This window comes from Hylobates moloch, unplaced genomic scaffold (assembly GCF_009828535.3).
Source record: "Hylobates moloch isolate HMO894 unplaced genomic scaffold, HMol_V3 SCAFFOLD_21, whole genome shotgun sequence".
NCBI lineage: Eukaryota > Metazoa > Chordata > Mammalia > Primates > Hylobatidae > Hylobates > Hylobates moloch.
The window spans coordinates 21,844,170-21,869,778 of NW_026652296.1; the positions used below are offsets into that span (position 1 = coordinate 21,844,170).

General features: G+C 50.3%; 1 protein-coding gene across 1 annotated transcript in view; it reads right to left on the reverse strand.

Moving 5' to 3' along the window:
* The window catches only part of PPP1R16B (protein phosphatase 1 regulatory subunit 16B), a 117,748-nt gene that overhangs the window by 16,057 nt on the left and 76,082 nt on the right, over positions 1-25,609 (reverse strand). Inside the window, exons 3-7 of the mRNA XM_032143344.2 lie at positions 16,808-16,878; positions 10,759-10,904; positions 6,037-6,140; positions 3,928-4,052; positions 679-804 (exon numbers count right to left, since the gene is read on the reverse strand). Coding sequence (XP_031999235.1) covers positions 679-804; positions 3,928-4,052; positions 6,037-6,140; positions 10,759-10,904; positions 16,808-16,878 — 572 coding nt within the window. The remainder of the gene's footprint in view (positions 1-678; positions 805-3,927; positions 4,053-6,036; positions 6,141-10,758; positions 10,905-16,807; positions 16,879-25,609) is intronic.

Here is a 25,609-nt window from a genome sequence, read left to right on the forward strand (position 1 = left end):
AGAAGAAGGAGAAGAAAGAGTTGGCTGTAACTCTAGAGCTGGCATATATCTAAGGAGGGACTAGGTGTAAGTGACAATCAGAGTTTTGTATCTGGAAACAAATGGAGAAACTACTGGGAGCAAAAATGCTGGTAATTTTCTTATTTGGCAAATTTGCTTACCATCCTATTAGAATACAATTTGTCAGCCGGGCATGGTGGCATCCCAGCACTTTGGGAGGCTGAGGCGGGCAGATCACCTGAGGTCAGGAGTTTGAGACCAGCCTGGCCAACATGGTGAAACACCATCTCTACTAAAAATACAAAAAATTAGCTGGGCATGGTGGCACATGCCTGTAATCCCAGCTACTCAGGAGGCTGAGGCAGGAGAATTGCTTGAATCCAGGAGATGGAGGTTGCAGTGAGATGAGGTTGCACCACTGTACTCCAGCCTGGGTGACAGAGCAAGACTCCGTCTCAAAAACAACAACAACAACAACAACAACAACAAAACAACTTGTCTTGTCCAATGTTTTTTGCAAACTCCCTAGGCCTTTTCATATCTCACATATGAGCTATAGTTAACACCTTAAGCCTTAAAGTCTTATGTTCTTTGAAACCAATTGCCAGCCCAAAAAACTTGGTGTCAGCAGGTTAGCCCTGTGCCGGCCTCCCCCACAGCCCTGTGGGTGAGAACTACCTGTCCCCAGAAGGCAGCTGCATGCAGGGGCTCCCAGCCATCCCAGTCCTTCACATCCACACGCACTCCATGGTCCAGGAGGAGCTCAGCTGCCCGCAGGTATCCATTGGCTCCAGCTATGTGCAGCTGGAGGAGAGGAAAGAAGTGAGCATTCCCCAGGGGATCAGCCCCACATTGAAGGTAGGCTAGCTCTCACCTTCACCCAAGTCCCACAGCATCCTTGGGGCCAGTAGAATGGAATAGAATGAGACGGAAATACCAGTCACATTGCAGAGGATTATTAAGTCTGAAATACGGACCTAGAAGGAAAGGTAGAGAGCTGAATTCTTCTCCCTTGTGGTTGGTCTTAGCATCCATGTGGTTAAAGCAACAGCATTTACTGAGCCCCTACTGTGCACTGAGCCCTGAAGGAGGGGTCTCTGAGGTTCAATATGGTGATTTTTAAATATGTCCACAAATTATTTGACACATCTTCCTTTAAAAGATGAAGCCCGACTGTTACCACCTTGAATGTGGGCCACACTGAGTGACTCACTTCTAACAAATAGGATATTGTGAAGTGGCAATGTGTGATTTCTGAGGCTAGGGCATAAAAGGCATTGCTGCTTCTACTTTATGTTGTCTTGGATCAATTATTCTAGAAGGAGGCAGACACTATGTTGTGAGGACCCTCAAGAAGCCTCAAGGAGAGGTCCTAAGGAGGTGAGAAACTGAGGCTTCCTGCCAACAGCCAGCACTAACTTACCAGCCATGTGAGTGAGCTGCCTTGGAAGTGGATCCTCCAGTACCAGTCAAGCCTTCAGATGAGACTGCAGCCCCAGTAGTCTCAACAATTTTGCAACATCTTGGTTGCAATATCATGACAGCCACCAAGCCAGAGCCACCCAGTTAAGCTGTTCCTAACTCTCTGACCCAAAGAAACCATGTGAGACAATAAATACTTATTATTGTTTTAAGACGCTACATTGTGGGGTAGTTTGTTATGCAGCAATAGATAATACATCCAATAAGGGACTGTGATCCCATTCAAGGCCTTCAGTCATGGCCATTGCCTCGCAGACCTCAGTCGTCATGCTTGTTCAATTTGCCCCCAAAATACAGCAATAGCTTAGCCCATAATGAACACTCAGTAAGGGATTCACATTCTTAGAGAGCCCTAAGTGATGTCCATGAGAATGAATGAAGGAGAGAGAAAGAAATAAGGCAAAAAGATATCAACTTTCCAGCCAAGATGAGAGATAGAAGTGAAAGTCCAAGGCAGCCAGCAGAAGACTAGTTGGGAGGAAGCCAGAGAACCTCAGGGGGCCTGAGGTCTTGGGGCCGGAGAGTCAGTGAGACAAAGAAGGCAGGGCCTCAGGAAGTGATCCTTCTGAACACAGCCCTGATGGTCAGATGCTACCTCATCCTGGGAGAAGGTTGCTGGAAGCTCTGTTTTTTTGTTTTTGTTTTTTTTTTCCAACTTGAAAAAGCAAGGGTATGATGTGAAAATTAGTATAATTATCTGATTTATAAATGTCTGATGCTTGCCAGTTGTAGAGAATGACACCTGCTGGCCAGTCCGACATTACAAACCTCACTACTTGGCTGGAAATGAAAAGGTATGAGTGGAATAGTGGCATTGTTAGTAAAAATAATGGTCATTGCTAACATCTATTGAGAATTTAAAGACTGTGCTAAGCACTTTCACACAGAATCTCATTTAATGCTCCCAGCAACACTGTGAGGAAGACACTATGATCTCCGGTTTACTGGGAAGACCTGAGACCTAGTATATGCCCGGCCCATGGAGGTGGTGCCACCCTGAGGCCAGCCCCAGCCCAGGAAGACAAGATTTCTGTGTCTAGAGGACCCAGTGACAGCCCCAGTGGAGCTGCAATGAGGGTGGGTAATGCCCTAGTGCAGCCTGGCCTTGACTTCAGACAGAAATAGTCAGTCTTCCTACCTGACCCCATTCTTGAGTGCTAGGCTGAGCAGGTGATCCAAGCAGGGACCCAAGTAATAGAAATGGCCACAAAACAGATGGGAAAGCTCAGGAAGCAGGTGGGAGAAGCCCCCTTATCACACCTGGGCTGCCAGGTCAGGCCTGAGGGGCAGTGAGGATATCTGGTACTGCTGAGCCCTACCTAACGAGCTTGAGATCCCGAGACTGCTGAGTGTTTATGACCAGCATGGAACCTCAGCCAGGGACAGGGCACCTGCCCCCCAATCTGCCATAGCCATGCTCTGAATTTTGATTTACAGGCTGCAGAAGCAGACCTCCCCAATATTAGGCTGCAGTGTGCTCTGAGAGCCTATAGGAGTGGCCAGGGAGGTTTTCCTAAGTCACTGACACTTGAGCTGCAAGGGTGAGTGGAATTAACCAGGCGGATTTGAGAGAAAAGAAGGTCCCATTGTTCTCTATCTCCAGGGTCTAGTAAAGTATGTGGCACAGAGGAGGTGCTCATAACTGTGTGTTGACTGGACGGATGGATGGACGGATGGACGGATGGACAGACGGATGGACGGATGGATGGTTGGATGGACCAATGGATGAATGGATGACTGGGAGTGGTGGGCAGACTCTGAAGTCAGGGAACCCAAAGGAGAGGCTGTTGCAGTAATATCAGGGGAGCTGATGAGGCAAGGCAGTGGGGTGCTAGGGTGGGAGAGGTGACACTAAGGCAGCAGAATGGACAGTGGAAAGCAAGAAAGCATGGGTGAGTGTGTGAATGGTGACACCAGTCCTTAATGGAGGACATCATTAGAGGAGAGGGAAATAAGGAGCTCAAGATGGACACCTGAAGCCTGGGGTGAAGGAAGATCTTGGAGACAGAGCAGTTGGTGAACAGGTGGGAGCCAGGCCTCCCACCCAGGCTCCTAACTCCAAGCCCCACTTGAGAGTGGCTGGATTCTTTTTTGTTTGTTTGTTTATTAAAGACAAAGTCTTTCTGTCACCCAGGCTAGAGTGCATTGGTGCAATCACAGCTCAAACTCAAACTCCCGGGCTCAAGTGATCCTCCCACCTCAGCCTCCCAAGTAGCTGGGACTAGAGGTGTGAGCCACCAAGCCCAGCCCAGAGAGAGGCCAGGTTCTCAAAGAGGCTGAGCCCTGCTCTGATAACCCTCCCTATCCAGGGGCAATCCTGGCCCAAAAGGATTCTTGAGGAGGTCCAAGGTCACAGGACCCAAGGGTACAGGGTTGGTCCCCACCAGGTGCTGGCCCACTTTTGACCTAGCTGGTCTTGGTTTTGGTACTGGCCCATCTCCTCACCAGTGTGGCACCCTGGGCATCTATCCAGTCCAGGTCCTGGCCCGCTGCGATCATGCAGTGGATGTCCGCAATCATCTGCTGCTCAGGAGCTGCCCGCATCTCATTGATTTTCTCTTGGGTGATGCCTGCAGTGGGAAAGAGGGGATTTATTTAGCACCCTCAGGCCTACGACCCCAGAGGGGAGGGGAAGGCAGATGAGGGAAGCATGACTCTTGTTCCCTAGGGTACGCCAGTCAAGGGGGCATGCAGACATGCCCATAGATCATTGTCCTCAGGCCTGATGAGACACCATGCATTGGCCCACAGAGCAAGGGCATTCCTGCCTGGCACCCATTAGGCACTGGATTCATGTCGGTCACTTTGCATATGCTGTTCTCCTACCTGAAAGTCCCTACCATCCACCTACACACCTCCAACTGCTCAGATGGCTGCCTCTGCCTCGTTCTTTAGGTCCTGGACTGGATCATCTCCCAAGCTGGCCTCCGCCGACCACCCTATCTGACCAGGGTCTCTGTTAGTTTCCTTCATCTTAACCATGGTTGTGTCTGTAGCACCTGGCACAATGCTCAATCAATTTTAGTTGCAGAAGGACTGAATGAATGAATATATTACTTTCAAGCAGAGAGCTGAGTCAATTGAGGTAGGGGGCCCAGAGAGACATTGCATAGCCCGAATCCCATTCCTGTCTTAAAAGTGTGTTACTGACAGCTACAAATAGTATTTAAGGAGAGGATGACATGCTCCATAAAAAGATCCATTAGACCAAGCACTCTTCGATCAAATTCAGGAGAGGTCTACAAAAGGAGGAAATAAAATCACACGTTTCTTTTGACTAAGCTTTAAACGGAATTGAGCATTCCCTACCATTAGAATGTAAGCAAAACCCATAATAGTGTTAGCAGTGCCTGTGACTTTGTCACCAACAGATAGTATAGCTATTTTCATATCCTGTTATCTTATTGTTTAATAAATTAATGAAGTTTCTAACTAACATTGAAAAATGTTTTGGTAGTTAAGCTTTAATACAATTGGCTTCCTTTATAATCCTGTAATTTTATAGCTGCATTTAAAAACATTATTCTGGCTGGGCGCTGGGGCTCACACCTGTAATCCCAGCACTTTGGGAGGCTGAGGCAGGCGGATCACCTGAGGTCAGGAGTTTGAGACCAGCCTGGCCAACATGGTGAAACCCTGTCTCTACTAAAAATACAAGAATTAGCTGGGCATGATGGTGCATGCCTGTAATCCCAGCTACTTGGGAGGCCGAGGCAGGAGAATCACTTGAACCTGGGAGGCAGAGGTTGCAGTGAGCCAAGATTGTGCCATTGCACTCTAGCCTGGGGGACACAGCAAGACTCCATGTCAAAAAAATAAAAACATTATTCTGAGAAGGGGTCCATAGAGTCACCAGATTGGCACAAAAATGGTTAAGAACCTCTGCAGGAGATGAATAGGAAGAGCTGGGTGCAAGGAACAGGAGATTCAATCACGGTTACTGCAGCTCTGTGGGGTACACAAGGGCAGGGCTGGGGCAGGACTGCAGCTGCAGCTGAAGATCTGGGGATGTGACATATTTCCAAGGAGGTGGCGCTTCAGAGGCCTCTCTGTGGGGGTGCTGGGGGCACGAAGGTCTCTCATTGCTGCATTTATTTCCTCTCTGAACCTCATTTGTGAGTTGAGAACAGCCCACATCTTGTTTATCTGGGCCCCTGGCAGCCAGCGTGGTGCCTGGCACAGAGCAGGCACTCTCCAGTGTTCTTGACTTTATTATTGTCCCACGTAGGAATATATCTTTATGGTGAACGTTTATTGAATCAAATTGTCACAGCTGATGAAGACAAGACAAGGCCAGCTGCGGCCACCCGCATGTGTGGGTGACACGAATGAGATCAATACCTCCCTTCTGCGCAGCACGTTTTCCAGGGCCCTCTCATGTCCTGCTCTTGATAATCACACAGATAAGGATACGAATGAGGACCCATCCTATTCATCAAGCGCGGCGCACGAGGCAGGCCCATGCGTAGCTAATCTGTTTGCCTGCATTGATTTAAGGGACGCTCTCCACAACTCTGTGCTGTGCTCACTTCATAGCAGGCTGCCCTCCCTTACCCTGGTATGCCATGCAGGTCTCGATGACATCCAGGGTGGGTTCATCCTCGCAGAGGTCATATGGCATGTTCCCATCCGAGTTGACAGCAAGCAAGTCGGCCCCACTGCAGAGAAAGAGGCAGGGTGAGGGCCAAGTAGGTGTGGCTGGGGTTGGTCTAGCTGCCTCTGCCCTCTGGCCTCTCACCTGCAATCCTACTGTACAACCCGGCACTCAAAACCCCACCAAGGTGTACCCCAGCAAGATGATGCTTGGATCTGCCTGACACACAGCCCAAGAGCACGACAGCTTCAGGATCCCAGGGTCCCAGGTGGGAAGAGACCAAAGTCCCAGGACAGCTATCCCAGGAGAACTCCCTAAGCCTTTCACGCAGTTGAACCAGCAGGCAGGGACTTAGAGACAGATATAAAAGTCCTCCTGGTGACAATAACAAAAATCACATTAATGGCAGCAGCACTACTTACCAGGCACTTGCTTAGAGCCAAGCCTGATCTAAGCCCCTTTTGCAGGCATCCTTTTATTTAACCCTCATAATAGCTCAGGTTAATACTGTTGGCCCCATCTCACGCAAGGGGAAACAAAGACTCAGATATGACCGGGCACAGTGACTCAAGCCTGTAATCCCAGCATTTTGGGAGGCTGAGGTGGGCGGATCACCTGAGGTCAGGAGTTCGAGACCAGCCTAGCCGACATAGAAACGCTGTCTCTACTAAAAATACAAAAATTAGCGGGGCGTGGTGTGGGAGCCTATAATCCCAGCTATTTGGGAGGCTGAGGCATGAGAATTGCTTGAAACCGGGAGGCGGAGGTTGCAGTGAGCCAAGATCACGCCACTGCATTCCAGCCTGGGTGATAGAGCAAGACTACAGCAAGTTTTTTTTTTTTTTTTTAAAGACTCAGACAGGTTCGGTCACTTGTCTAAGGTCACACAGCTTGGATACAGTAGAGTCCAGACTCAAACCCAGGTCCCTCATATTAGTTCTTTTTACTTCTCCATGTTCTATTTCATTTTTTGCCCATATGCAGAAACACCCTCAGTTATATTCCACCTCCTCCAAGTCCCTACTCAAAAGGCTGATAGGACATAGGTAGAAGAACGGAGACTTGGGACTCCCTGGAAGAATTTGCCCTTTGGGCCAGTGGTTCCTAAGAATGGCCCTGGATGCCCTGTGGCAGAATTACCTGGGGACCATGGGAATAAAATGCAGCATCTTGGGTGGGCTTCACTCCAGCCCTCCTGAAAGAGTCCTTGGGATAGGGCATGGGAATCTGTGTTTTAAACCCATGCCCCAGGTGATTGTAATACCGATCAGCTTTGGGACCCACTGACCCAGGCTGGCACCACTTTCCTTGTCCTCTTGGCACCATCACTGATCAGGCTGTGGCCACCTGATGCTCCTAGCACAATTAGCCATACTCAGGTTTCCATTAGAGATGTAGGCATGGGCCACCATCCAGTCCTTTGGCCTAACAGCCCTCCACTGTGACTTCTCTGAGCTCTCATACACCCCAGAGCAAGTTCATCTAGCTCTCTGATCTGGGGCAGCAGTACTGTCATATCCATCCCCCCAGGAGCCAACGATGAGCTCCTGCTGCTCTGCCAAGACCAGTGCAAAATGTTACCTGCCCTGGGCCACTCTCTCTGACTCCCTGCCCTCAGATGATCAGCCCCCTGGTCTGGCTCTGTCTCAGCTCTGGTACTTAAAACCTCTGGCTTTCTTCCTGGCTCCCCAGGACTTCTGCATCCTTGTGTGCCCAGTGCCCAGCTCTGGGTGATACCAATTATTATTTAGTTTGGTGCAAAAGTAATTGTGGTTTTTGCCATTACTTTTAAGAATCACAATGATTTTTTTTGTTGTTGTTGCTTTGAGACAAGGTCTTGCTCCATCACCCAGGCTGGTGTGCAGTGGCTCGAACTCAGCTCACTGCAACCTCCGCCTCCCAGGTTCAAGGAATTCTCCTGCCTCAGCCTCCTGAGTAGCTGGGATTACAGACATGCACCACCACACCCAGCTAGTTTTTGTATTTTTAGTAGAGATAGGGTTTCACTATGTTGGCCAGGCTGGCCTCAAACTCCTGACCTCAAGTGGTCCACCCACCTTGGCCTCCCAAAGTGCTAGGATTACAGGTGTCAGCCACCTGTAATCTCCAATGATGTTTTTTGCAGACCAGAATAGCTTATTCTAAAATTCATAGGAAATCTCAAGGAACCTGAATAGCCAACACAACCCTGAAAAAGAAGAACAAAGCTGGTGGATTCACACTTCCTGATTTCAAAACGAACTCCAAAACTCTAGCATCAAAACAGTGTGGGACTGGCATAAAGACAAATATATAGACCAATAGAATAGAGTCCAGAAACAAACCCTCATATATACAGTTAAATGATTTTAGACAGGGTACCAAGGCCATTCAATGGAGAAAAGACCAATCATCTTTCCAACAGATAGTGTAGGAAAATTGGATATCTGCATGCAAAAGAATGAAGTTAGATCCTTACCCAAGACCATATATAAAATTTAATTCAAATTGGATCCATGACCTAAATGAAAGACCTAAAACTATAAAACTCTTAGGAGAAAACATAGAACAAAACCTCCATGACAGTGGATTTGGCAGTGATTTCAAAGACAACCTATAGAATGGGAGAAAATAGTACATCTATCTGATAAGGGATTCATCTCCAGAATACATAGAGAAATCCTAAAATTCAATGACAAAAACCCAACCCAGTTCAAACACGGACAAAGGACTTGAATAGACATTTCTCCAAAGAAGATATACAGATGGACAACGGGCACATGAAAAGATGCTCAACATCACTCATCACTAGAAAAATGCAAATCAAAACCACAGTGAGAGACCACCTCATACCTACTAGTATGGCTACTAACAAAAAAGAAAAATCAGAAAATAACAAGTGTTGGTGAGGATGTGGAGAAACTAGAACCCTTGTGTACTGTTGGTGGGAATGTAAAATGTTGTGGAAAACAGTACAGCAGCTCCTAAAAAATTTAAAATAGCATTACCATACAATCCAGCAATTCCACTTCTGGGTGTATAACAAAAGGAATTGGAAGCAGGATTTCAAGAGATACTTGTACACCCATGTTCATCACAGCATGATTCACAATAGCTAAAACATGGAGGCAACCCAAGTGTCCATCAACGAATGGATGCATAAGTGAAATGTGGTGTAGACATACAATGGAGTACATACAGCCTTAAAAAGGAAGGAAACTCTGACACATACTACAACATAGATGAACATTGAGGACATTATGCTAAGTGAAATATGCCAATCAAAAAAAGACAAATACTGTATGAATCCACTTCTTCTTTTTTTAAGATGGTGTCTTGCTCTGTCGCCCAGGCTGGATTGCAGTGGTACAATCTCAGCTCACTGCAACCTCAGTCTCCCGAGTTCAAGTGATTCTCCTGCCTCCACCTCCTGAGTAGCTGGGATTACAGGCGTGAGCCACCACACCGAGCTGAATCCACTTTTCATTTATTTATTTATTTATTTATTTATTTATTTATTTGAGGTGGAGTTTTGCTCTTGTTGCCCAGGCTGGAGTGCAATGGCATGATCTCAGCTCATCGCAAACTCCGCCTCCTGGGTTCAAGAGATTCTCCTGCCTCAGCCTCCCAAGTAGCTGGGATTACAGGCATGCGCCACCACGCCCAGCTAATTTTGTATTTTTAGTAGAGATGGGACTTCACCATGTTGGTCAGGCTGGTCTCAAACTCCCGACCTCAGGTGATCCGCCTGCCTCAGCCTCCCAAAGTGCTGAGATTACAGGCATGAGCCACTGTGCCTGGCCTTTCCGAATCCACTTCTATAAAGTGCTTACAGTAGTCAAATTCATAGAGACAGAAAGTAGAATGGTGGTCGCCAGGAGCCAGGGGTGGGCAGGGAATGGGAATTACTGTTTAATGGGTACAGAGTTTCAGTTTTGCGAGACGAAAGTCATTCTGAAGATGGAGAGTGGTGATGGCTGCACAACAATATGAATGTACTTAATACCACTAACCTGCACACTTAAAATGGGTAAGATGGTATTTTATGTTATATGTGTTTTATCACTACAAAAAATTGGGGGGAAAGGGAGAATGAAAGGAGAAGAGAGAAAATAAAAAGAGACTGGAAAATACAGAGAGACCAAGAGTGAAGGAGAGATAGAGATACAAGAAGAAAAGAACAGGCACACAGAGATGGGGAGAGTAAAGGGGAACTGAGGGGAGGAGAGGGTGAGAGGTAGAAGCAGAGAGAGAGAGAGAGATGAAGAGAGGATGTGGGGAGAAAGAAAGTGACAAGCACCAAGAGAGACTGAGAAAGAGTGACAGAGAGAGAGAAAAAAAGAGAAGAGAGAGGAAGGAAGAAAAGCAGAAAAGGAGGGAAGGAGGAAGGGAAGAAAGAAGAAAGGAAGGGAGGGAGAGAGGGAGGGAGGCAGGTAGGGAAAAGAAAGGGAGGGAGAGAAGGAGGGAAGAAAGAAGGAAAGGGGGAAGGGAGGGAAGAAAGAAGGAAGGGAGGAAGGGAGGGAAGAAAGAAGGAAGGAGGGAGAGAGGGAAGAAAGAAGGAAGGGAGGAGGGGAAGGGAGAAAGAAGGGAGGGAGGAAGGGAGGGGAGAAAGAAGGAAGGGAGGAAGGGAGGGGAGAAAGAAGGAAGTTAGAAAAAGACAAGAGGTGGAGGGAGGCTGCTCTGGGGCAGGGAGGGGCACGTACTACTGAACGAGGATCTTCACCAGGTTGATGTGGCCGCAGGTGGCTGCAGCATGGAGAGGTGTCCACAGCTCGTTGTCCTTGGCGTTCACATTGGCACCATGGGAGAGGAGCAGCTTCACAATTTCCTCAAAGTTGTCGATGCAGCACTGGGAGAGACACACAGGCAGAGTCAGCTCCAGGCAGGGCACTGGGCCCTGGGCCCTGGTCAGGACACGCCAGGTTCCCCCCAAGAGGCCACGAGGAAGACTGTGGAAGGCCTAAGTTTGAATCCAGCTCCATGACGTTCACACTGTAATCATTGCCCTTGACCTTGAGCAAGTCACTTAACCTCTCTGGGCCTCCGTCTCCTTGTGAGTAAAAATGAAGTTAATAATATATAAGATAAAAATATACAGGTAAAAAACACTCTGTCAGCTATAAAGTGCTTTGCAAGTATCAGTGAAAAGGGACAAAATTTTGAATGAGGTTTTAAAACTTATTTTTTAATCCCAGAAGGCTTTCTCCAAAGAAAGTTGTATGGAGAACTCTCACTTAGATGACCAGTAAATTCAAGCAGGATTGCTTGGGTTGAGGCAGGGGTATGTGTGTTGGGAGGGTGTCCCCTTTCCTGGCAGTGGCCTCCAAAGTGGTTTCAAGATCATAACTTGAAACCTCTGACCTAGGAACCTCTGACCAGGTAGCTCAGATCTTAGGGAAGCCTTCAAGTAACCAAGACTCCCCCTGAAATAATCCAGCTCCACGTGAGCGTTCTAGGGGTCCTGATAGTCCCTGTGAGGAGACAGCCATGGTTGTGTTCCTGCCTGTATGCTGCAGTGATTGCACGTGGGGCAGCCCCAGTAAGGGGGAAGGGCCAGCAGCCTGCAGCCTCCTAGAGAGAACACAGGCTCCAACACAGGTGGCCCCCAGGCTCCAGGGACAGGGAGGAAAAGATCCCAAGGAGACAGAGGGGTGTCAAGCTAGGCATCAGGATGGGAGAGGCCGAGAGAGAGGAGAAAGACAGGGAGCCACTTTACAGACTGCAGGATGAAACTCTTCCCTAGAGGTGACCTCTGCGAAAGCCAGCAGGGGACACAGCAGGGCTCACAGGCTCAGCCCTGCGCATCCAGATAAGGGCTTGGGGCTTGGTCCTCAGTGCAGTGGGAGACACTGAGTTACGCTAAGAAAGGGAGCATGATCAGACTTGCTTTTAAAAACAACTGCTCCTCTGATTGCACGTGGAGAACAGATGGTGTGTGTGCGCGTGCACGCCCACGCACATGTGTGCACGTTGGGAGGCGACAGTGAGGAGCTGTGTTGAAGCCACCCAGTTAAGAGATGATGGTGGCCTGGCCTCCAGAAACGACCACAGGGATAGAGAGAAGAGTCCAGATGCCAACAGAAGGAGCAGGGGCAGCTGTGGAAGCCCACGGCCCCAGGTGGGTGTGGGCGTGGGTGTAGGCGTGGGATGGGGCGGCACCACAGCCCCACCCCTATCCCCAGGGAAGCCAGGGCTCAGCGCCAGGACATGTGGGAAAGGAGCAGCCGTTTGCACAGATGGCGCCAGAGACCCAGGTTCTTTCTGCGCCAGCCGGTCTTTGCGGGGCGGGGGTGCGGGGGGACGGTGGCTAGGTCTGAGGACATCTCTCTGGACAGGCAGGGAAAGATGTGACCCTGTGGCGGGTAGGTGCTGCCTCAGGTGGGCGGGAGAACCACGCAGCAGCACGGCGCGGCCGGCAGAGGGCGCCAAAGGCAACGAAGCGAGGCTGCGGTGGAAGGTGGGCATCTCCAGGCCTTCACTGGGAGATGCCGCTGAGGAGCCCCCGGGGTCAGGGGCAGGAGGGCCAGAAATCCAACCCCTAGAGACCGCAGGAAACATAGGGGGTGGAGTGGAAGCCTCTGGTTGAAGGGGGAGGGGACTGTGTGCCCAGATGGCAGAGTCTTGTGAGACAGATGTCCAGGGGCTGGACCAGTCTACACCTGGGAGAGCCGGCCTGAGTAAGGGCTGCGTGAGGGGCTGGGTGCAGAGGCGCACATGGAGTGGGTGGTAACTGGTGGAGTGGGCGGGCCTCCTCCTCTGCAGTGGCCGAGGTGGGAAATGGCACCTGGCAGTCAACCGCCTCCTCCCGCCTCCTCCCACTTCCTCCCTTCCCAGCTTCAATCTATCACCAGGTATGAATTGCACATCTCCTAAATCGCTGTCCCCACCCTCTGCCCTGGATGAAGTTTCGTCATCTTTCCCTACCTCCCTGTCATTCCCCTTCCTAACACCCTCGACCAGAGAGAGCTTCTTCATTAACGTAATCATGTTGCTCTCCGTTTACAAACCTCTGAGGGCTCCCTGTTGCCAAGAGAAGAAAATCCACACTCCTTTGCCAGGCATGGGAAGCTCTTCTTAATGTGCCCCCATCTCCTTTGTTGCACTGGAGCAACAGTGACAATAACAGTGATAACAATAACAACAGCCCCGGCAACAACAGTAATAACATGTCACATCACATTGTCAATAACAACGTCTAATGCTTTTTGAGGACTTACAAGAGTCAAGCAGCTTGCTAAGCTTTGGCCATGCATTGCCTCATTTAATCTTCAAAACAAGCCTATGAGGATTGCTCTTTTTACAGACGGGGAAATGGCCCCTTTTATGGATGGGGAAACTGGCTCAAGGAGGCCTGGTGGTACAAGGCCACATGGAGTAAGAGATGAATTGAAATCCAAGCAGTCTGACTCCAAAGGCCCTGTTCTCAACCCTCTCAGTCTCACCACCTGCACCTCTCCCTGAGGCTCCCTGCTCTCTAATTGTGCCACACAGAACCCTCCAGACTCCAAATTTGAAATGCTGAGCCCCTTTCTCAAGGCTTTGCACATGCTATTCCCTTGGATTTGAATGTTCTGCCTTATTCTTTTCTAGCTGGCAAGCTCCTACTCATCCTTCAAGACCCAGCTCAGATATCCCTTCCTCTTAGAAGCCTTTCTCAGTTCCCCTTTGAGGCAAGTCATCGGTTCCCAGCTTTAAGCTGCCACTGAGCCCCTGCCTATCTCCATGCGAGGGCTGACCACACTGCACTACCTCTATTATTATTTATGTGCCTGTGGCCACAGCACACTCTGAACTCTGAGAGTAGGGACTCTGCCTAACTTACTTCTGGGGCCCTGTCCCTAGAAGATACCTGGCATGGAGTGGGTACACAATAGGTATTTGTTGAAAAAATAAATGGAAGCCCACAGGCTGATGAGGGTGGATGTCTCCCTGAAAGGGAGGCAACATGGGGCCCAAGGCACATGTGGTGGTTGGGGTGGGGTGTGGGTTTCAGCTGGTCAGCCATGAGCCTCATGCAGCTAAACTCGGAGCCTGGCGAGTTCCCGCCTCCCTGACCATGCATCCCCAGGCGCCCAGGAACCCACAGGAGAAACTGGTCCTGAGAAAGCAATGTGACCAACAAGGAAGAAGTTGAGGCACTATGTGAGGTGGCGGGAACCCCAAGCTAAAAAAAAGGGCGCCACTTGAGAGTTAATTGCAGCAGGGATGGCAACGCGATGGGGGACCTGGGGCTCAGAGAATTGCGGCTGTGATGTCCACAGAGCAGTGAAGACTGCCTTGTTTCAAATCCTGACTTCAACACTCAATCACTGCTTGACCTTGGACAAGGAGATTTCACCTCCCCAAGCTGCACGGTGTAATACGACAGCCACTGTTTCTTTAAATCCAGTAAAATTAAATAAAATTCAAAATCCATTTCCTCAGTCACATCAGCCACATTTCGAGTGCTGTAGATCCGCGTGTGGCTGGTGGCTATTGTACTGTGCACTGCAGAAACACAGAACATTACCACCATCATTGTAGAAAGTTCTATTGAATAGGCTGCCTCAGTTTCCTGAGTCATAAAATAGGGATGATAATATTTCTTTTCTTTTCTTTTCTTTTCTTTTTGAGACAGAGTCTCACTCTGTCACCCAGGCTGGAGGGCAGTGGCATGATCTCGGCTCACTACAACTTCTGTCTCCCGGGTTCAAGCAAATCTCCCTACCTCAGCCTCCCTAGTAGCTGGGATTACAGACACTCACCACCAAATTCCAGCTAATTTTTGTATTTTTAGTAAAGACAGGGTTTTGCCATGTTGGCCAGGCTGGTCTTGAATTCCTGACCTCAGGTGATCCGCCTGCCTTGGCCTCCCAAAGTGCTGGGATTACAGGCGTGAGCCACCACACCTGGCCTGGGGATGATAATATTTCTGAAGTTTGTTGTAAGGATCAAAATGAAATATATAACTGAAGTAATTTGCAGGGAAGTGGTCACATGATACATTTTAATAATAATAACTTTTAATAGATAATAATAATATTTATCCAGTATAGAGTGCTACTTGAAGGAGTTTTACATGTGTTCATTTAATCCTCACAACCACCCAATGAGATGGGTACTTGTTATTCCTCTTTTAGAGATGAGCAAACTGAGGCACAGAGAGCTTAAGTAACTTCCCCACAGTCACACAGCTAGTGGGTGACAGCTCCGGGCCACAAGTCTGACTCTCAGTCCTAACATCCTCACCTTTCTGGCACGCAGTAGGAGGTAGCCCACACATTTGATCCTCATGCCCATGGCTGGTGGGTGCTGCCCAGCCTTGGGAATTGGCATTTGGGTCTCCATTTCAGGGCAAGCTACAGCAGCCGCCCACTCTCCGCTCCCTAGTGGAGTCCCAGGCCCTCTAGAGTTCATGGAGCTGGGAGTCTGGGAGTTTCCAAGGGCAGATGGAGTAGGGGTACTGAGGCAGCTGCCTGAGAGATGCCTGAGGCCCTGTGAGAGAGAGGCCAAGAGGACACACAGGGATCTGCCCCTGGGGCTTATGGGCAGGGCGTGGCCAGTCTCTGTCCATCCCACCCCTGCCCTTGTACAGAGGTGGAGAGGCCCTCACCAGCCCAGGGTTCTGGTTGCCTGGCCTCTCACTCAAGTCCATCTGCTTAGAAACTCGGGCACAGGGAGGCTTTGGTGTGTTCATGCATTAATTCAGCATGCACATATTGAGCACCTACTGTATGCCAGCATGGGGAAAGATGCTAGGACACACTCATAAGCAAGAGGCATGGGCTGTGCCCTTCGGCAGCTCAGCGTCTGAGTAGCGCAGAAGTCAACATCAAGTGATGACATCAATGGCTAAAATGACTAATTAAAAAGGAAGAGGGCCTTCAGAAGACAAAGGGTATGTCTATCACAGCACAGCTCCCAGGCTCTTGCTGTGGACGGCAGCTAATGGGTGAAAGCACCAAGTGCTGTGGGAAGTGTGGTGGGGAGGAGCCCATTGGATACAAGGATCTGAGAAGTTGGGTGGCTGGAGCCCAGAGAGCCAGGAGGCTTAGAAGACTGGGCACGAGCCCAGCCTCGTGGGGCCTTGTGCACTGTGGCGTAGTTTGTTCTTTATCCCCCAGATTATGGGAAGACACCAGAGAACTCTGAGTAACACGAAGAGATTTTTGTCTTCAGCATCCCCATGGCTGCTGCGTGGACAGAGAATTATGGCAGAGCCAGACTGAATGCTGGGGACCAGTTACGAGGCTGTAGCGGCATCCACGTGAAAGGTGACAGCCAGAGAAGCCATCCCCAGCAGGGAGGGCTGGACCCATCGCTCTGCCTTGGAAAGGACATGTCATGATAGCACATGGCTCAAGACCATAAATCAAGACCATGTGACCTTAGGCAGGTCACATAAGTCCCGCCAACTGCCTCTGTTGCCAGGGTGGATGGGATGTCCTGATAAGTGTGAATGTGCTTCGTACACAAGCTCCAAACACACTTGCTTCCATGGGCAGGAGGGATGCAGTGAACAAAGGCTCCCTGTCCTTAGAGCCTGCATGTGCAGGCGCGTCTGCGGGGGCACATGGGGCTCTGTGGGATGGCAGTAACAGACACGCGTGTCTCCAAAGTAGACAAGAGCCTTTCAGACAGGCCAGCTGCAGCTCCTCCTCCCTCCCTCATTCCCTCCTCCCTGTGGGTTCTGAGCAGGAAAGTGCCGAGAAACAGGGTACCTGTCCAGGTGAGGGGCAGGGAGCCCGGGAGCCCCAGTGAGCCCGGCCTTACCTGGTGTAGGGCTGTGAGTCCATCCTCATTGCACAAATCAGGGCTGACCTTATTCTTCAGGAAGTAGCGTACTGCAATAGGAGGGTACAGGAGTGAGCTTCCCATTGCACACTCGGTGTGCAGGCATGCAGGGGCCCAGGTAAGACCCACTCTCCCCCAGGCCTATGAAGAATGTAGTAACACCTCCCCATTTTACAGATGAGACAACTGAGGCCCAGAATTTCCAAAAGGTGGATGCCACTGCCTATCTTATTATGGATAACAATAACAAGAACTAACAATTATTCAGCACTTCCTGTATGCCAGGCACTGAGCTAAGCAATTTACATTTGTTGTCCAGAGGGTGCACATTCTAGTCACTGAAAGCATACACTCTGGAGGTTCAAATTTGGGCACCATTCTCATTGGCTGTGCAACCTTGGTCAAGACACTCCTTTCTCTGTGCCTTAGTTTTCTCATCTGCAAAATGGGGATGATGTTCATCCTCCTCACAGTGGCAGTGTGAGTGGTCATCGAGATGAGCCATGCCAGGGGCTCAGCACAGTGGCCAGCATGTGGTTTGAAGGTGAACTCCTGCTCTGGCAGCTGTGATGATTTTTATTAAAACTGTGGGTCCCCACAGCAGGTGATGGCTCACCTATGGGTGTCAAATGCCCCTTCTTTGGCCCTACTGAGCCCTGGGGAAGGAGGGTAGCAGAGGTTTTAACCATCTCCAATCCCTAGAATTTTGTCTAGGGGTGTGTGTGTGTGTGTGTGTGTGTGTGTGTGGGTGGGTGTTTTCAGGGATTCTGGGTGGGCAGGGAGGCCAGAGTGAACAGCATTGACAGCCTGGAATCCTTCTTGCTTAGGATAAGCCCCCTCCCCTTATCACTGTGACCCTCCTCCCTCCTCCTCTGCCCCATTCAGGCCCTAATTCTCCCCTGAACCCAAGTGCAAAGGCAGAGAAGAGAGGAGCTCTCCTAGCAGCCCGGCAGGCCCCTTCCCAGGCTTGGCAACTGAGACCCCAGCTCTGGCTTTAGCAGGGTGATCTCAGGCCCTCCAGCTTTGCCTCTCCCCGTGGATGAGGGGTCCAGGGGGCCAGTGGAATGAGTCCACCCAAGCCCCTGGCTCCCCTTCCAGGCCACACCTCTACTGTCCCTGTCCAAATGGCTCCGAGCCTGCTTGCAGGGCCTCAACAGGATCTTCCCTGGATCCAGCTTCCCAAAGGTAGACTGTGCAGTTACTGGGCAAGCGGACCTCTAGGCCAGAGGGGTGAACAGAGGGTGGCTGTTTGTGGGGCAAGTGGACGAACTTGAATACACAAGCTGGCTTGTGTGGGTGGCCCTCGTGCCATCGTGCTGATGAAGCCAGGCGTGGTGGCCCAGGCACTGCAGATAGGATACATAGGCTGGCCCTGAGCCCTCTGAGCCTCCTCCCACCCCCAGCCAAGTCTGGCTCCCTGTGAAACAGAAGCCAAAGTCCACACCCCCTAATCCCCACCGTGGACACTATCTCCACACTATGGTTCATGCCATAGGGCAGGGCTGAGGTGGTTTCCTCGTTGATTTCTGCTGTGGGGAAACAAATTAGAAGTGAGCTGGGCAGGGTGAAGAGAAGACTATCCCTTCTGCAGGACAAAAAACCCAGTCAGCAACTTCAGGGGGTGCCAGGGGAAAAAGAAGCTGGTAGGCAAGGGAGGAGTCCTCAAGGGCTCAGGAGCAGTGGATGGGGTGGGGGTACAGCCCCTCAGCTCCATCCTCATGAGGCCCAGCTCCCAAACCACAGTCCCAGTTGCACCCTAGGCCTCCATGTGAACCGAGGCCCTGCGTGAAGGGGAGATTGAGGTCACCACCCAGCAAGAGGTGGCATCTCCAGTAGACCTGCCCAGTATGCATAGCCAGTATGGGTTAAGCATGACAGGACCTTGGCCAGTAAGGTCAGATCCTTTGGCGCTGTCCTGACCAACATGGTGCCACTAGCTACATCTGGCTATTATGGCTGCCTGAACGAATTAACATTCAAAATTTAGTTTCTCAGGCATGCTGTGCTCAGTTTCAAGTGGTTGGTGGCTACCATAATGGAAAGTGTAGCCATAGACCATTTTCATCTTCCTGGAAAGTTCTATTGGACAGTGCTGCTTTGGGGCATTATAAATGAAAATTAGCTCTATCACAAATTGTTAAAATCCTTCCATGGCTCCCCACTGCTCTGGGAATAAAGTCCAAAACTCTTGCTATGGCATACAAGTTCTTGCATGATGTGAGCCCTGTCTGCAGGCCTCCAGCTTGCACAATTCTAGGGGGCACCATCCACATCATGGTTTATAAGACTGGCGTCTTCTGGAGCTGTCCAGTACACAACTTGCTCAGCTGTGCACAATCATCCTACCTGCTAACCTCTCCACTCTCATTTCTTAAACTCCAAACACTTTCCACAATAGTCTTTTGTCAGTTACAGAGTCACACCACTTCTTGTGGCCTCTGAGATTTTGCATAGTCTGTTCCCATTGCCTGGAAGACTCAATCATTCATCCATCCATCCACCAGCATCCATTCATCCATCTACCAGCATCCATTCATCCATCCAACCACCATCATCCACGCATCTCCCTCTAACATTAACATACACACACACACCTTTGCCCCACTCCTCATCCTTTAGGTCTCAGCTGAAACTCCCCAGGCTCCTGGTATATATACCCATAGCTCCTATACATCTTATTTACAGCCTTGTCACAACTACAATTATATAACTAACTATGGGCTTTGAGTGTATCTGCCTATTGGACACTAAGCCCTACGAGGGCAGAACCATGACCTGGTACTTATGGCTCTATCCCTAAAGCCTGGTACACAGTGAGTCCTCAAGAACTCCTCTAGGACCTTGACCCAATTGGCAGCCCTCTAATTCAGTCCAAAGACAAAGCCTGTCCACCTCTGAGCAAAGCAGATCACCCTCAAGGGCTGACTCCAGAAGACTCATGTCTGTAGCAGGCAGTTCTCTGCTTGCAGGAGTCTCCTATAGACCCAGTGCCCAGTGTTAGCCTCAGGACCATGTAGGAGATTATGGCAAAGCCACTGATCACCAAGGCCCAACCTGCACACGGGTGAGTGGGGGTGCCCTGGGCATTACAGATGGCCTTTGGGAGAGAAGCAGTGGCCAATGTCCCTGACTAGGATGGGTTTCTGGATGGTTCTGCTCACATTAGCTAGGGGTTCAAATCCCATGGGGTGGGTAGCAGAATAAGCCTCCTGTCCAGGAGATACTCTTTGAGGCAGAAAATAAGCATCAGCTGCCAAAAGCAGTGTTTGTGCACAGTAATTATTGGGGTGTTCTCCGTGCGGTGCAGGAATCCAAGTCATGTAATTACCCCGATGTTGGGCAGTTATTTTCAGCCCAAGAGGTGGGACAAATCATTCCCATCTCTAGGAAGCCCTTAGTACTCATGAGCCAAGGCTGCCTCAGCAGTGCTACTTCCAATGTACCTAGGAGCCCAAGGCCTGGCTCTGCACCTACTCACAGGAGCAAATTCCTCGCCACCCAGTGCACAACCAGGCTCCCTGCCTCTAGAGTTCAGTAAGAAAATGATTATTGTATTAATAATGTTTTCGGCCAGGCACGGTGGCTCATGCCTGTAATTCCAGCACTTTGGGATGCCAAGGCATGTGGATCACTTGGGATCAGGAGTTCAAGACCAGCCTGGCCAACATGGCGAAACCCTGTCTCTACTAAAAATACAAAAATTAGCTGGGCGTGGTGGCACACGCGCCTGTAATCCTAGCTACTCAGGAGGCTAAGGCAGGAGAATCACTTGAATTTAGGAGGCAGAGGTTGCAGTGAGCCGAGACTGCACCATTGCACTCCAGCCTGGGCGACGGAGCAAGACTCTGTCTCAAAAAATATATATAAATAAATAAAAATAATGTTTTCTTACTAAGCCTTTCATTTGCACCTCGGTCAATTCAGAACCACTTTATTTTATGAGTTCACATCTATAATTATTCCTCTTACGCAGAAGAAGAGACAGAGGGCCAGGAAGGTGTAGCTTAGTCACACGTGGCCAAATTAAGGAGCAGGGATTTGGCACCAGGCCTCTCTGATTTCAAAGCCCAGGCTGGTGGCCAGTGGACCATTCTACTCTGCCCTAAGGCCAGGAATGGGAACCAGCATTTCTGGATTTCTGCCATGTTGAGACCTGCGCTGACAGCTGATTTGGTAATGGGAAATAGATAGCAGTGACCTTTGCTTCTGGAACTGTCTATGTATCAGAGGCCCTGCAATCCCAGGCTAAGCCTCTTCTTGAAGACAGAAGAGTTCAAGGATCCACAAATGGGACAGAAGAAATGGTGTTGCCCTGCTGAGGGATTACCTCTTTCAGGGCCATTTAAAATGTAAACCTGCCTCCCCTGACTCTCTGCTTAAAACCTTCTAATGGCTTCATTTTGCTCTTTTCTTCTTCTTCCTCTTTTATTATTATTATTTTTTTAATATAGAGATGGGGGTCTCACTATGTTGAACAGGCTGGTCTCAAACTCCTGGCCTCAAGCAATCCTCCCATCTCAGCCTCTCAAAGTGCTGGGATTTAAGGCATGAGCCACCATGCTCAGCTTTCTTTCTTCTTCTTCTTCTTCTTCTTTTTTTTTTTTTTGAGACAGAGTCTCGCTCTGTTGCCCAGGCTGTAGTGCAGTGGTGCGATCTCAGCTCTCCTACCTCAGCCTCCCAAGTACCTGGGACTACAGGCACGTGCCACCACGCTCAGCTAATTTTTTGTATTTTTAGTAGAGATGGGGTTTCACCGTGTTAGCCAGGATAGTCTCAATCTCCTGACCTCATGATCTGCCCGCCTCGGCCTCCCAAAGTCCTGGGATTACAGGTGTGAGCCACTGTGCCTGGCCGCCGCCTTCTTTTTTTAAGAGACAGGGCCTCACTATGTTGCCCAGGCTGGCCTCAAACTCTTACACTCAAGCAATCCTCCCACCTCAGCCTTCTGAGTAGTTGAGACTCCAGACGCACGCACAACCATGTCCAGCCCCTACAGTGCCCTTGGGATGAAGTTCAAAATCCTTCCATGACCTTCATTGGGATTGGCAAACTATGGCCTGTGGGCCAAATCTGGCAGGCAGCCTGTTTCTGTAAATAAAGTTTTATTGGAACACATCCACACTCATTCATTTACATATCACCTATGACTGCTTTCACCCTACAACAGCAGATTTGAGTAGGTACAACAGAGACTGTATGGCTCACGTGGCCTATGATATTTACTATCTGGCCCTTTGCAGAAAAGGTTTGCAGACCCCTGGTCTTCAAAGTCCTGTATGGTGTGGTTCCGCCTACAGAGCTACTGCCTTGCATAATTCCAAGGCAATATGCAAATACGCTTGCATAACAGTACCTTGCACTGTTCTCATCATAGTCTGTGTGAATAGAGTGCCCTGGAATTACGCAGTGTGCAGCCTGCTCAGCCATGCCCAGGGGTCCTGTCTCCCTACCTCTCCCGGCTCATCTCTTGCTCTCTGGAGCACCTGGAACAGTGGAGGAAGCTGGCTTGGGTCTAAGGTGTTGCCTGGAGCTCAGGGAGCACAAAGACGAGAAAGACATGCTTCTTCCCTTCGGCCAGGAGTGTCCACACCTTCTCTCAGTTGCCCACACTCAGGGCAGCTTCCTGCCCACAAAGCCCTAAGTCCTAGGCTCTGCCATCAGTTTGTCAGAGTGACCCATTTATTCTCATGCATTTGCTTAGCTGCGGCTCTAGGCAAGTTATTCCCCTTCTCTGCTTCCACGTCCTCATCTGCAAAATGGGGATCACAACAGTGCTCCCTCATGGCATTGCTGTGGGGTTAGGGAAGACAAGGCCCCGGCTACTGTTAGCATTTATTTTAAAAATAAAACAAAAATCAACCAGTGAGCTCTTGCTTGTGTCCCGTCCTGTGCTGGGTGCTGGGAATACAACCATCAACATCTTGCACCTCTCAAGAGCTTTAGAGCTGGTGGTAAAAGACAGAGGCAGTCTCCCTCCAAGGAGCTCTGAGCATATGCTGGTTCATGGACCACTGTAAGGCCACAGTGGGTGCCCCGCCACCCCCTACACAGGCAGGACCCTACTGAGATGGCAAAGAGGTGGCTCCCGCCCTCCTCACTCACGTATCCCTGCTCCTGGCGCCGACCCCGCCGCTCCGCCCACACCTCCCTGGCAATCTGGCTGGAATCTGGGCCAAACAGGGCCATCTGGTCCTCTCCATCTCCAGCTGCAGCAAGTGAGGCTGAGCCGGCCCATCTCGGCAGGAAGCTGGTGGCGGCTGCCTTTGCAGGGAGACATCACCGCTGACAAGCTTGTGTTTTCTTTGGCATCTGACCCACTCCGTCTCACAGAGCGTCTTCCTGACCTCGAGATGGTTAGCGATATGCGACCATAGGCGTGGCTCCTGCTCCTCCTCTGGGGAAATGGGACAGCCAGGCAGAGGCGTCTGCCCAGTGGAAGTGGACCTTGGGCAATCTGCATCTCCCTGGGGGGTGCCCTGGGGCTGAGCTGCTGCCACCTGGCCATGTGAGTCGCAGTGTCAGGTTCACTCACAAGGCCTGCCCTCCTATCTGTCTTCCTTCCTTTCCTGCCCAGTGCCCAGCAATGAGGCCTCATCCTCCCACTGCCTCCAAGGCATTGCATGATCTAGTCCCTGCCTGCTCCACACCTGCCTCACCTGGAAATCCCTCCCTGAATCCCTCACTGGTTCAGCCACACTGGCCTCTCATTTCCTAAAACAAAACAAAACAAAACAAAACAAAACACAACAAAACAAAACAAAGCAAAGCAAAACAAAGCAAACCAAAACAAAAACCGAGCTCCGATCCTCCAGGCCTTTACACACACTATTTCCTATGCCCGGAGCCCTCTTTCTTCCCACTCTTGGGCCAGCAAACTCTTCTTCATCCTTCAGATTTTAGCCAAAATGTCACCTCCTCTGGGAGGCCTTCCCTGATTGCCCCAATCTCCATTGAACTTCCCCATCTATTCTCTCCACGCTACCCTGCATTTCTGCTTTTGTCCTTTACAGCAGCACTTACTTCATTGCCCATGGAGCTACCTTTTCCTGAGGCCATGAAACTATCTGTCGGTGTGGTCCCACAGACATGGGGCACAGCAGGAGTATGACTAGGAATAAAAAGCAATGATTGTGACTTTTGTACAAAATCGAGTGAGGCCAGATGTAGTGGCTCACACCTGTAATCCCAATGCTTTGGGAGGCTGAGGCCGTAGGATCACTTAAGGCCAGGAGTTCGAGGCTGCAGTGAGCTGTGATTGTACCACTGCACTCCAGCCTGGATGACAGGGCAGAATACTGTCTCTTAAAAACAACAACAACAACAAACTTTTTAAAAAAATGAGTGAACAGACATTCTTCCTTGAGCCTCCCTCATCAACACCGCCAGACCTGGAGGCTGACCACAGGAGTCCTTCAGCCCCATCCAACACTGTCCCCTCCGTAGGCTGGATACAGGGGACTCAGCATGTCCCTCTGTCCAGGACCCCACTCCTCATTCTCTCTGCCCTATGCCCTTGCTCTTTCTACAGCCCAGCACTAACTGTGTGCCAGGCATTGTGTTAAGCCCTTCATATCCATCAGGTCAATTAGTCCTAATAATCCAGTTACGAGGATAAGTAACCTGCTGTTATTAAATAACTCCCTGCGATTATTGCTCCAGTTTACAGATGGGAAAACTGAGGCTCGGGTTTGAATACATGAAATGATTTGCCCAAAGACACCTGGCTGGGAATGGTAGAGCTGGGATTTTCACCCAGGCCCAGCCAGCTCCAAAGAGTGAACCCTTAACCACTTTGCTAAAATGGTAGCAAACAAGGACCCAGGGAAGGAAACATATACAGCGGAGAGAGGAAAAGGATGGACGCAGATGTTATCATGAAGAGAGCCCACAGGGATGGCAAAAAGCTAAGAGAAAGGTCAAGACCATTGCCAATAAAGGTCAGTGTTCCAGAACATCATGTGATAGAGAAGACAGTTGCCAACAGGCATTACTGCAGCCTTTGTGGTTACTATATTTGCAAATGAAGTCACTGAGGCACAGAAGTGAACACTGAGCCTGAGATCCGGCGCCACCTCTGTCGGTCTTCCTGCTGCATCTCCATTGTAGGTAGACCCCAGCCTGCCCCTGCTTCCAAGAACCCTGGTGGCCTGCCTCATGTCGCCACATCCTGCCCACTGGGTTGCACCTCCTGCATGAACAGCCCAGTCCGCACTGACTTATTTCCCCCTCTTCAAGGTGCTGTCAGGACTGCTGTGAGCCCAGCCCTCTGCTCTGATAAGGCCAAAGGGCCAGCACTCTCAGAGCAGCCCCTCTGCTCTCCTCCCAAGTCAAAGCTGTCCTGTGCCCCCAAGGCACTGCGCTTCCAAAAATCACCCCACTGAGCAATCGAAACCTTTCCACCCACCACTGCTCCTCCCTGGAGCAGAAATAGCCAGAAATAGCTGCTCCCAGGGAAGCCCGGCTGCCTGGAGCTGAGGGCGGAGACTCAGTCAAGTCGCATGGTGGTTTCTGCAGTGGCTGGTGCAGCCCGCCCCTCTGCCAGGCAGCTCCCCCGGGATCCTGGGTGATTACTCACCCTGGTGGACCAGAAAGACACGGGCTTCCCTCAAAGTCACATCCCCAGGACCAAGCCTCAGGCCCCAGACGCCAGCCCCTTGCTCTTCCCCAGATAGAAAGTATCACTCTTGGCCCATTCAAGAAGAGGAGGGGTTGGACAACCGTGTGAAGACGCGCGGAAGTCAGAGCCCTCGGGCCCTGCTGGTGGGAATGTAAGATGGCACA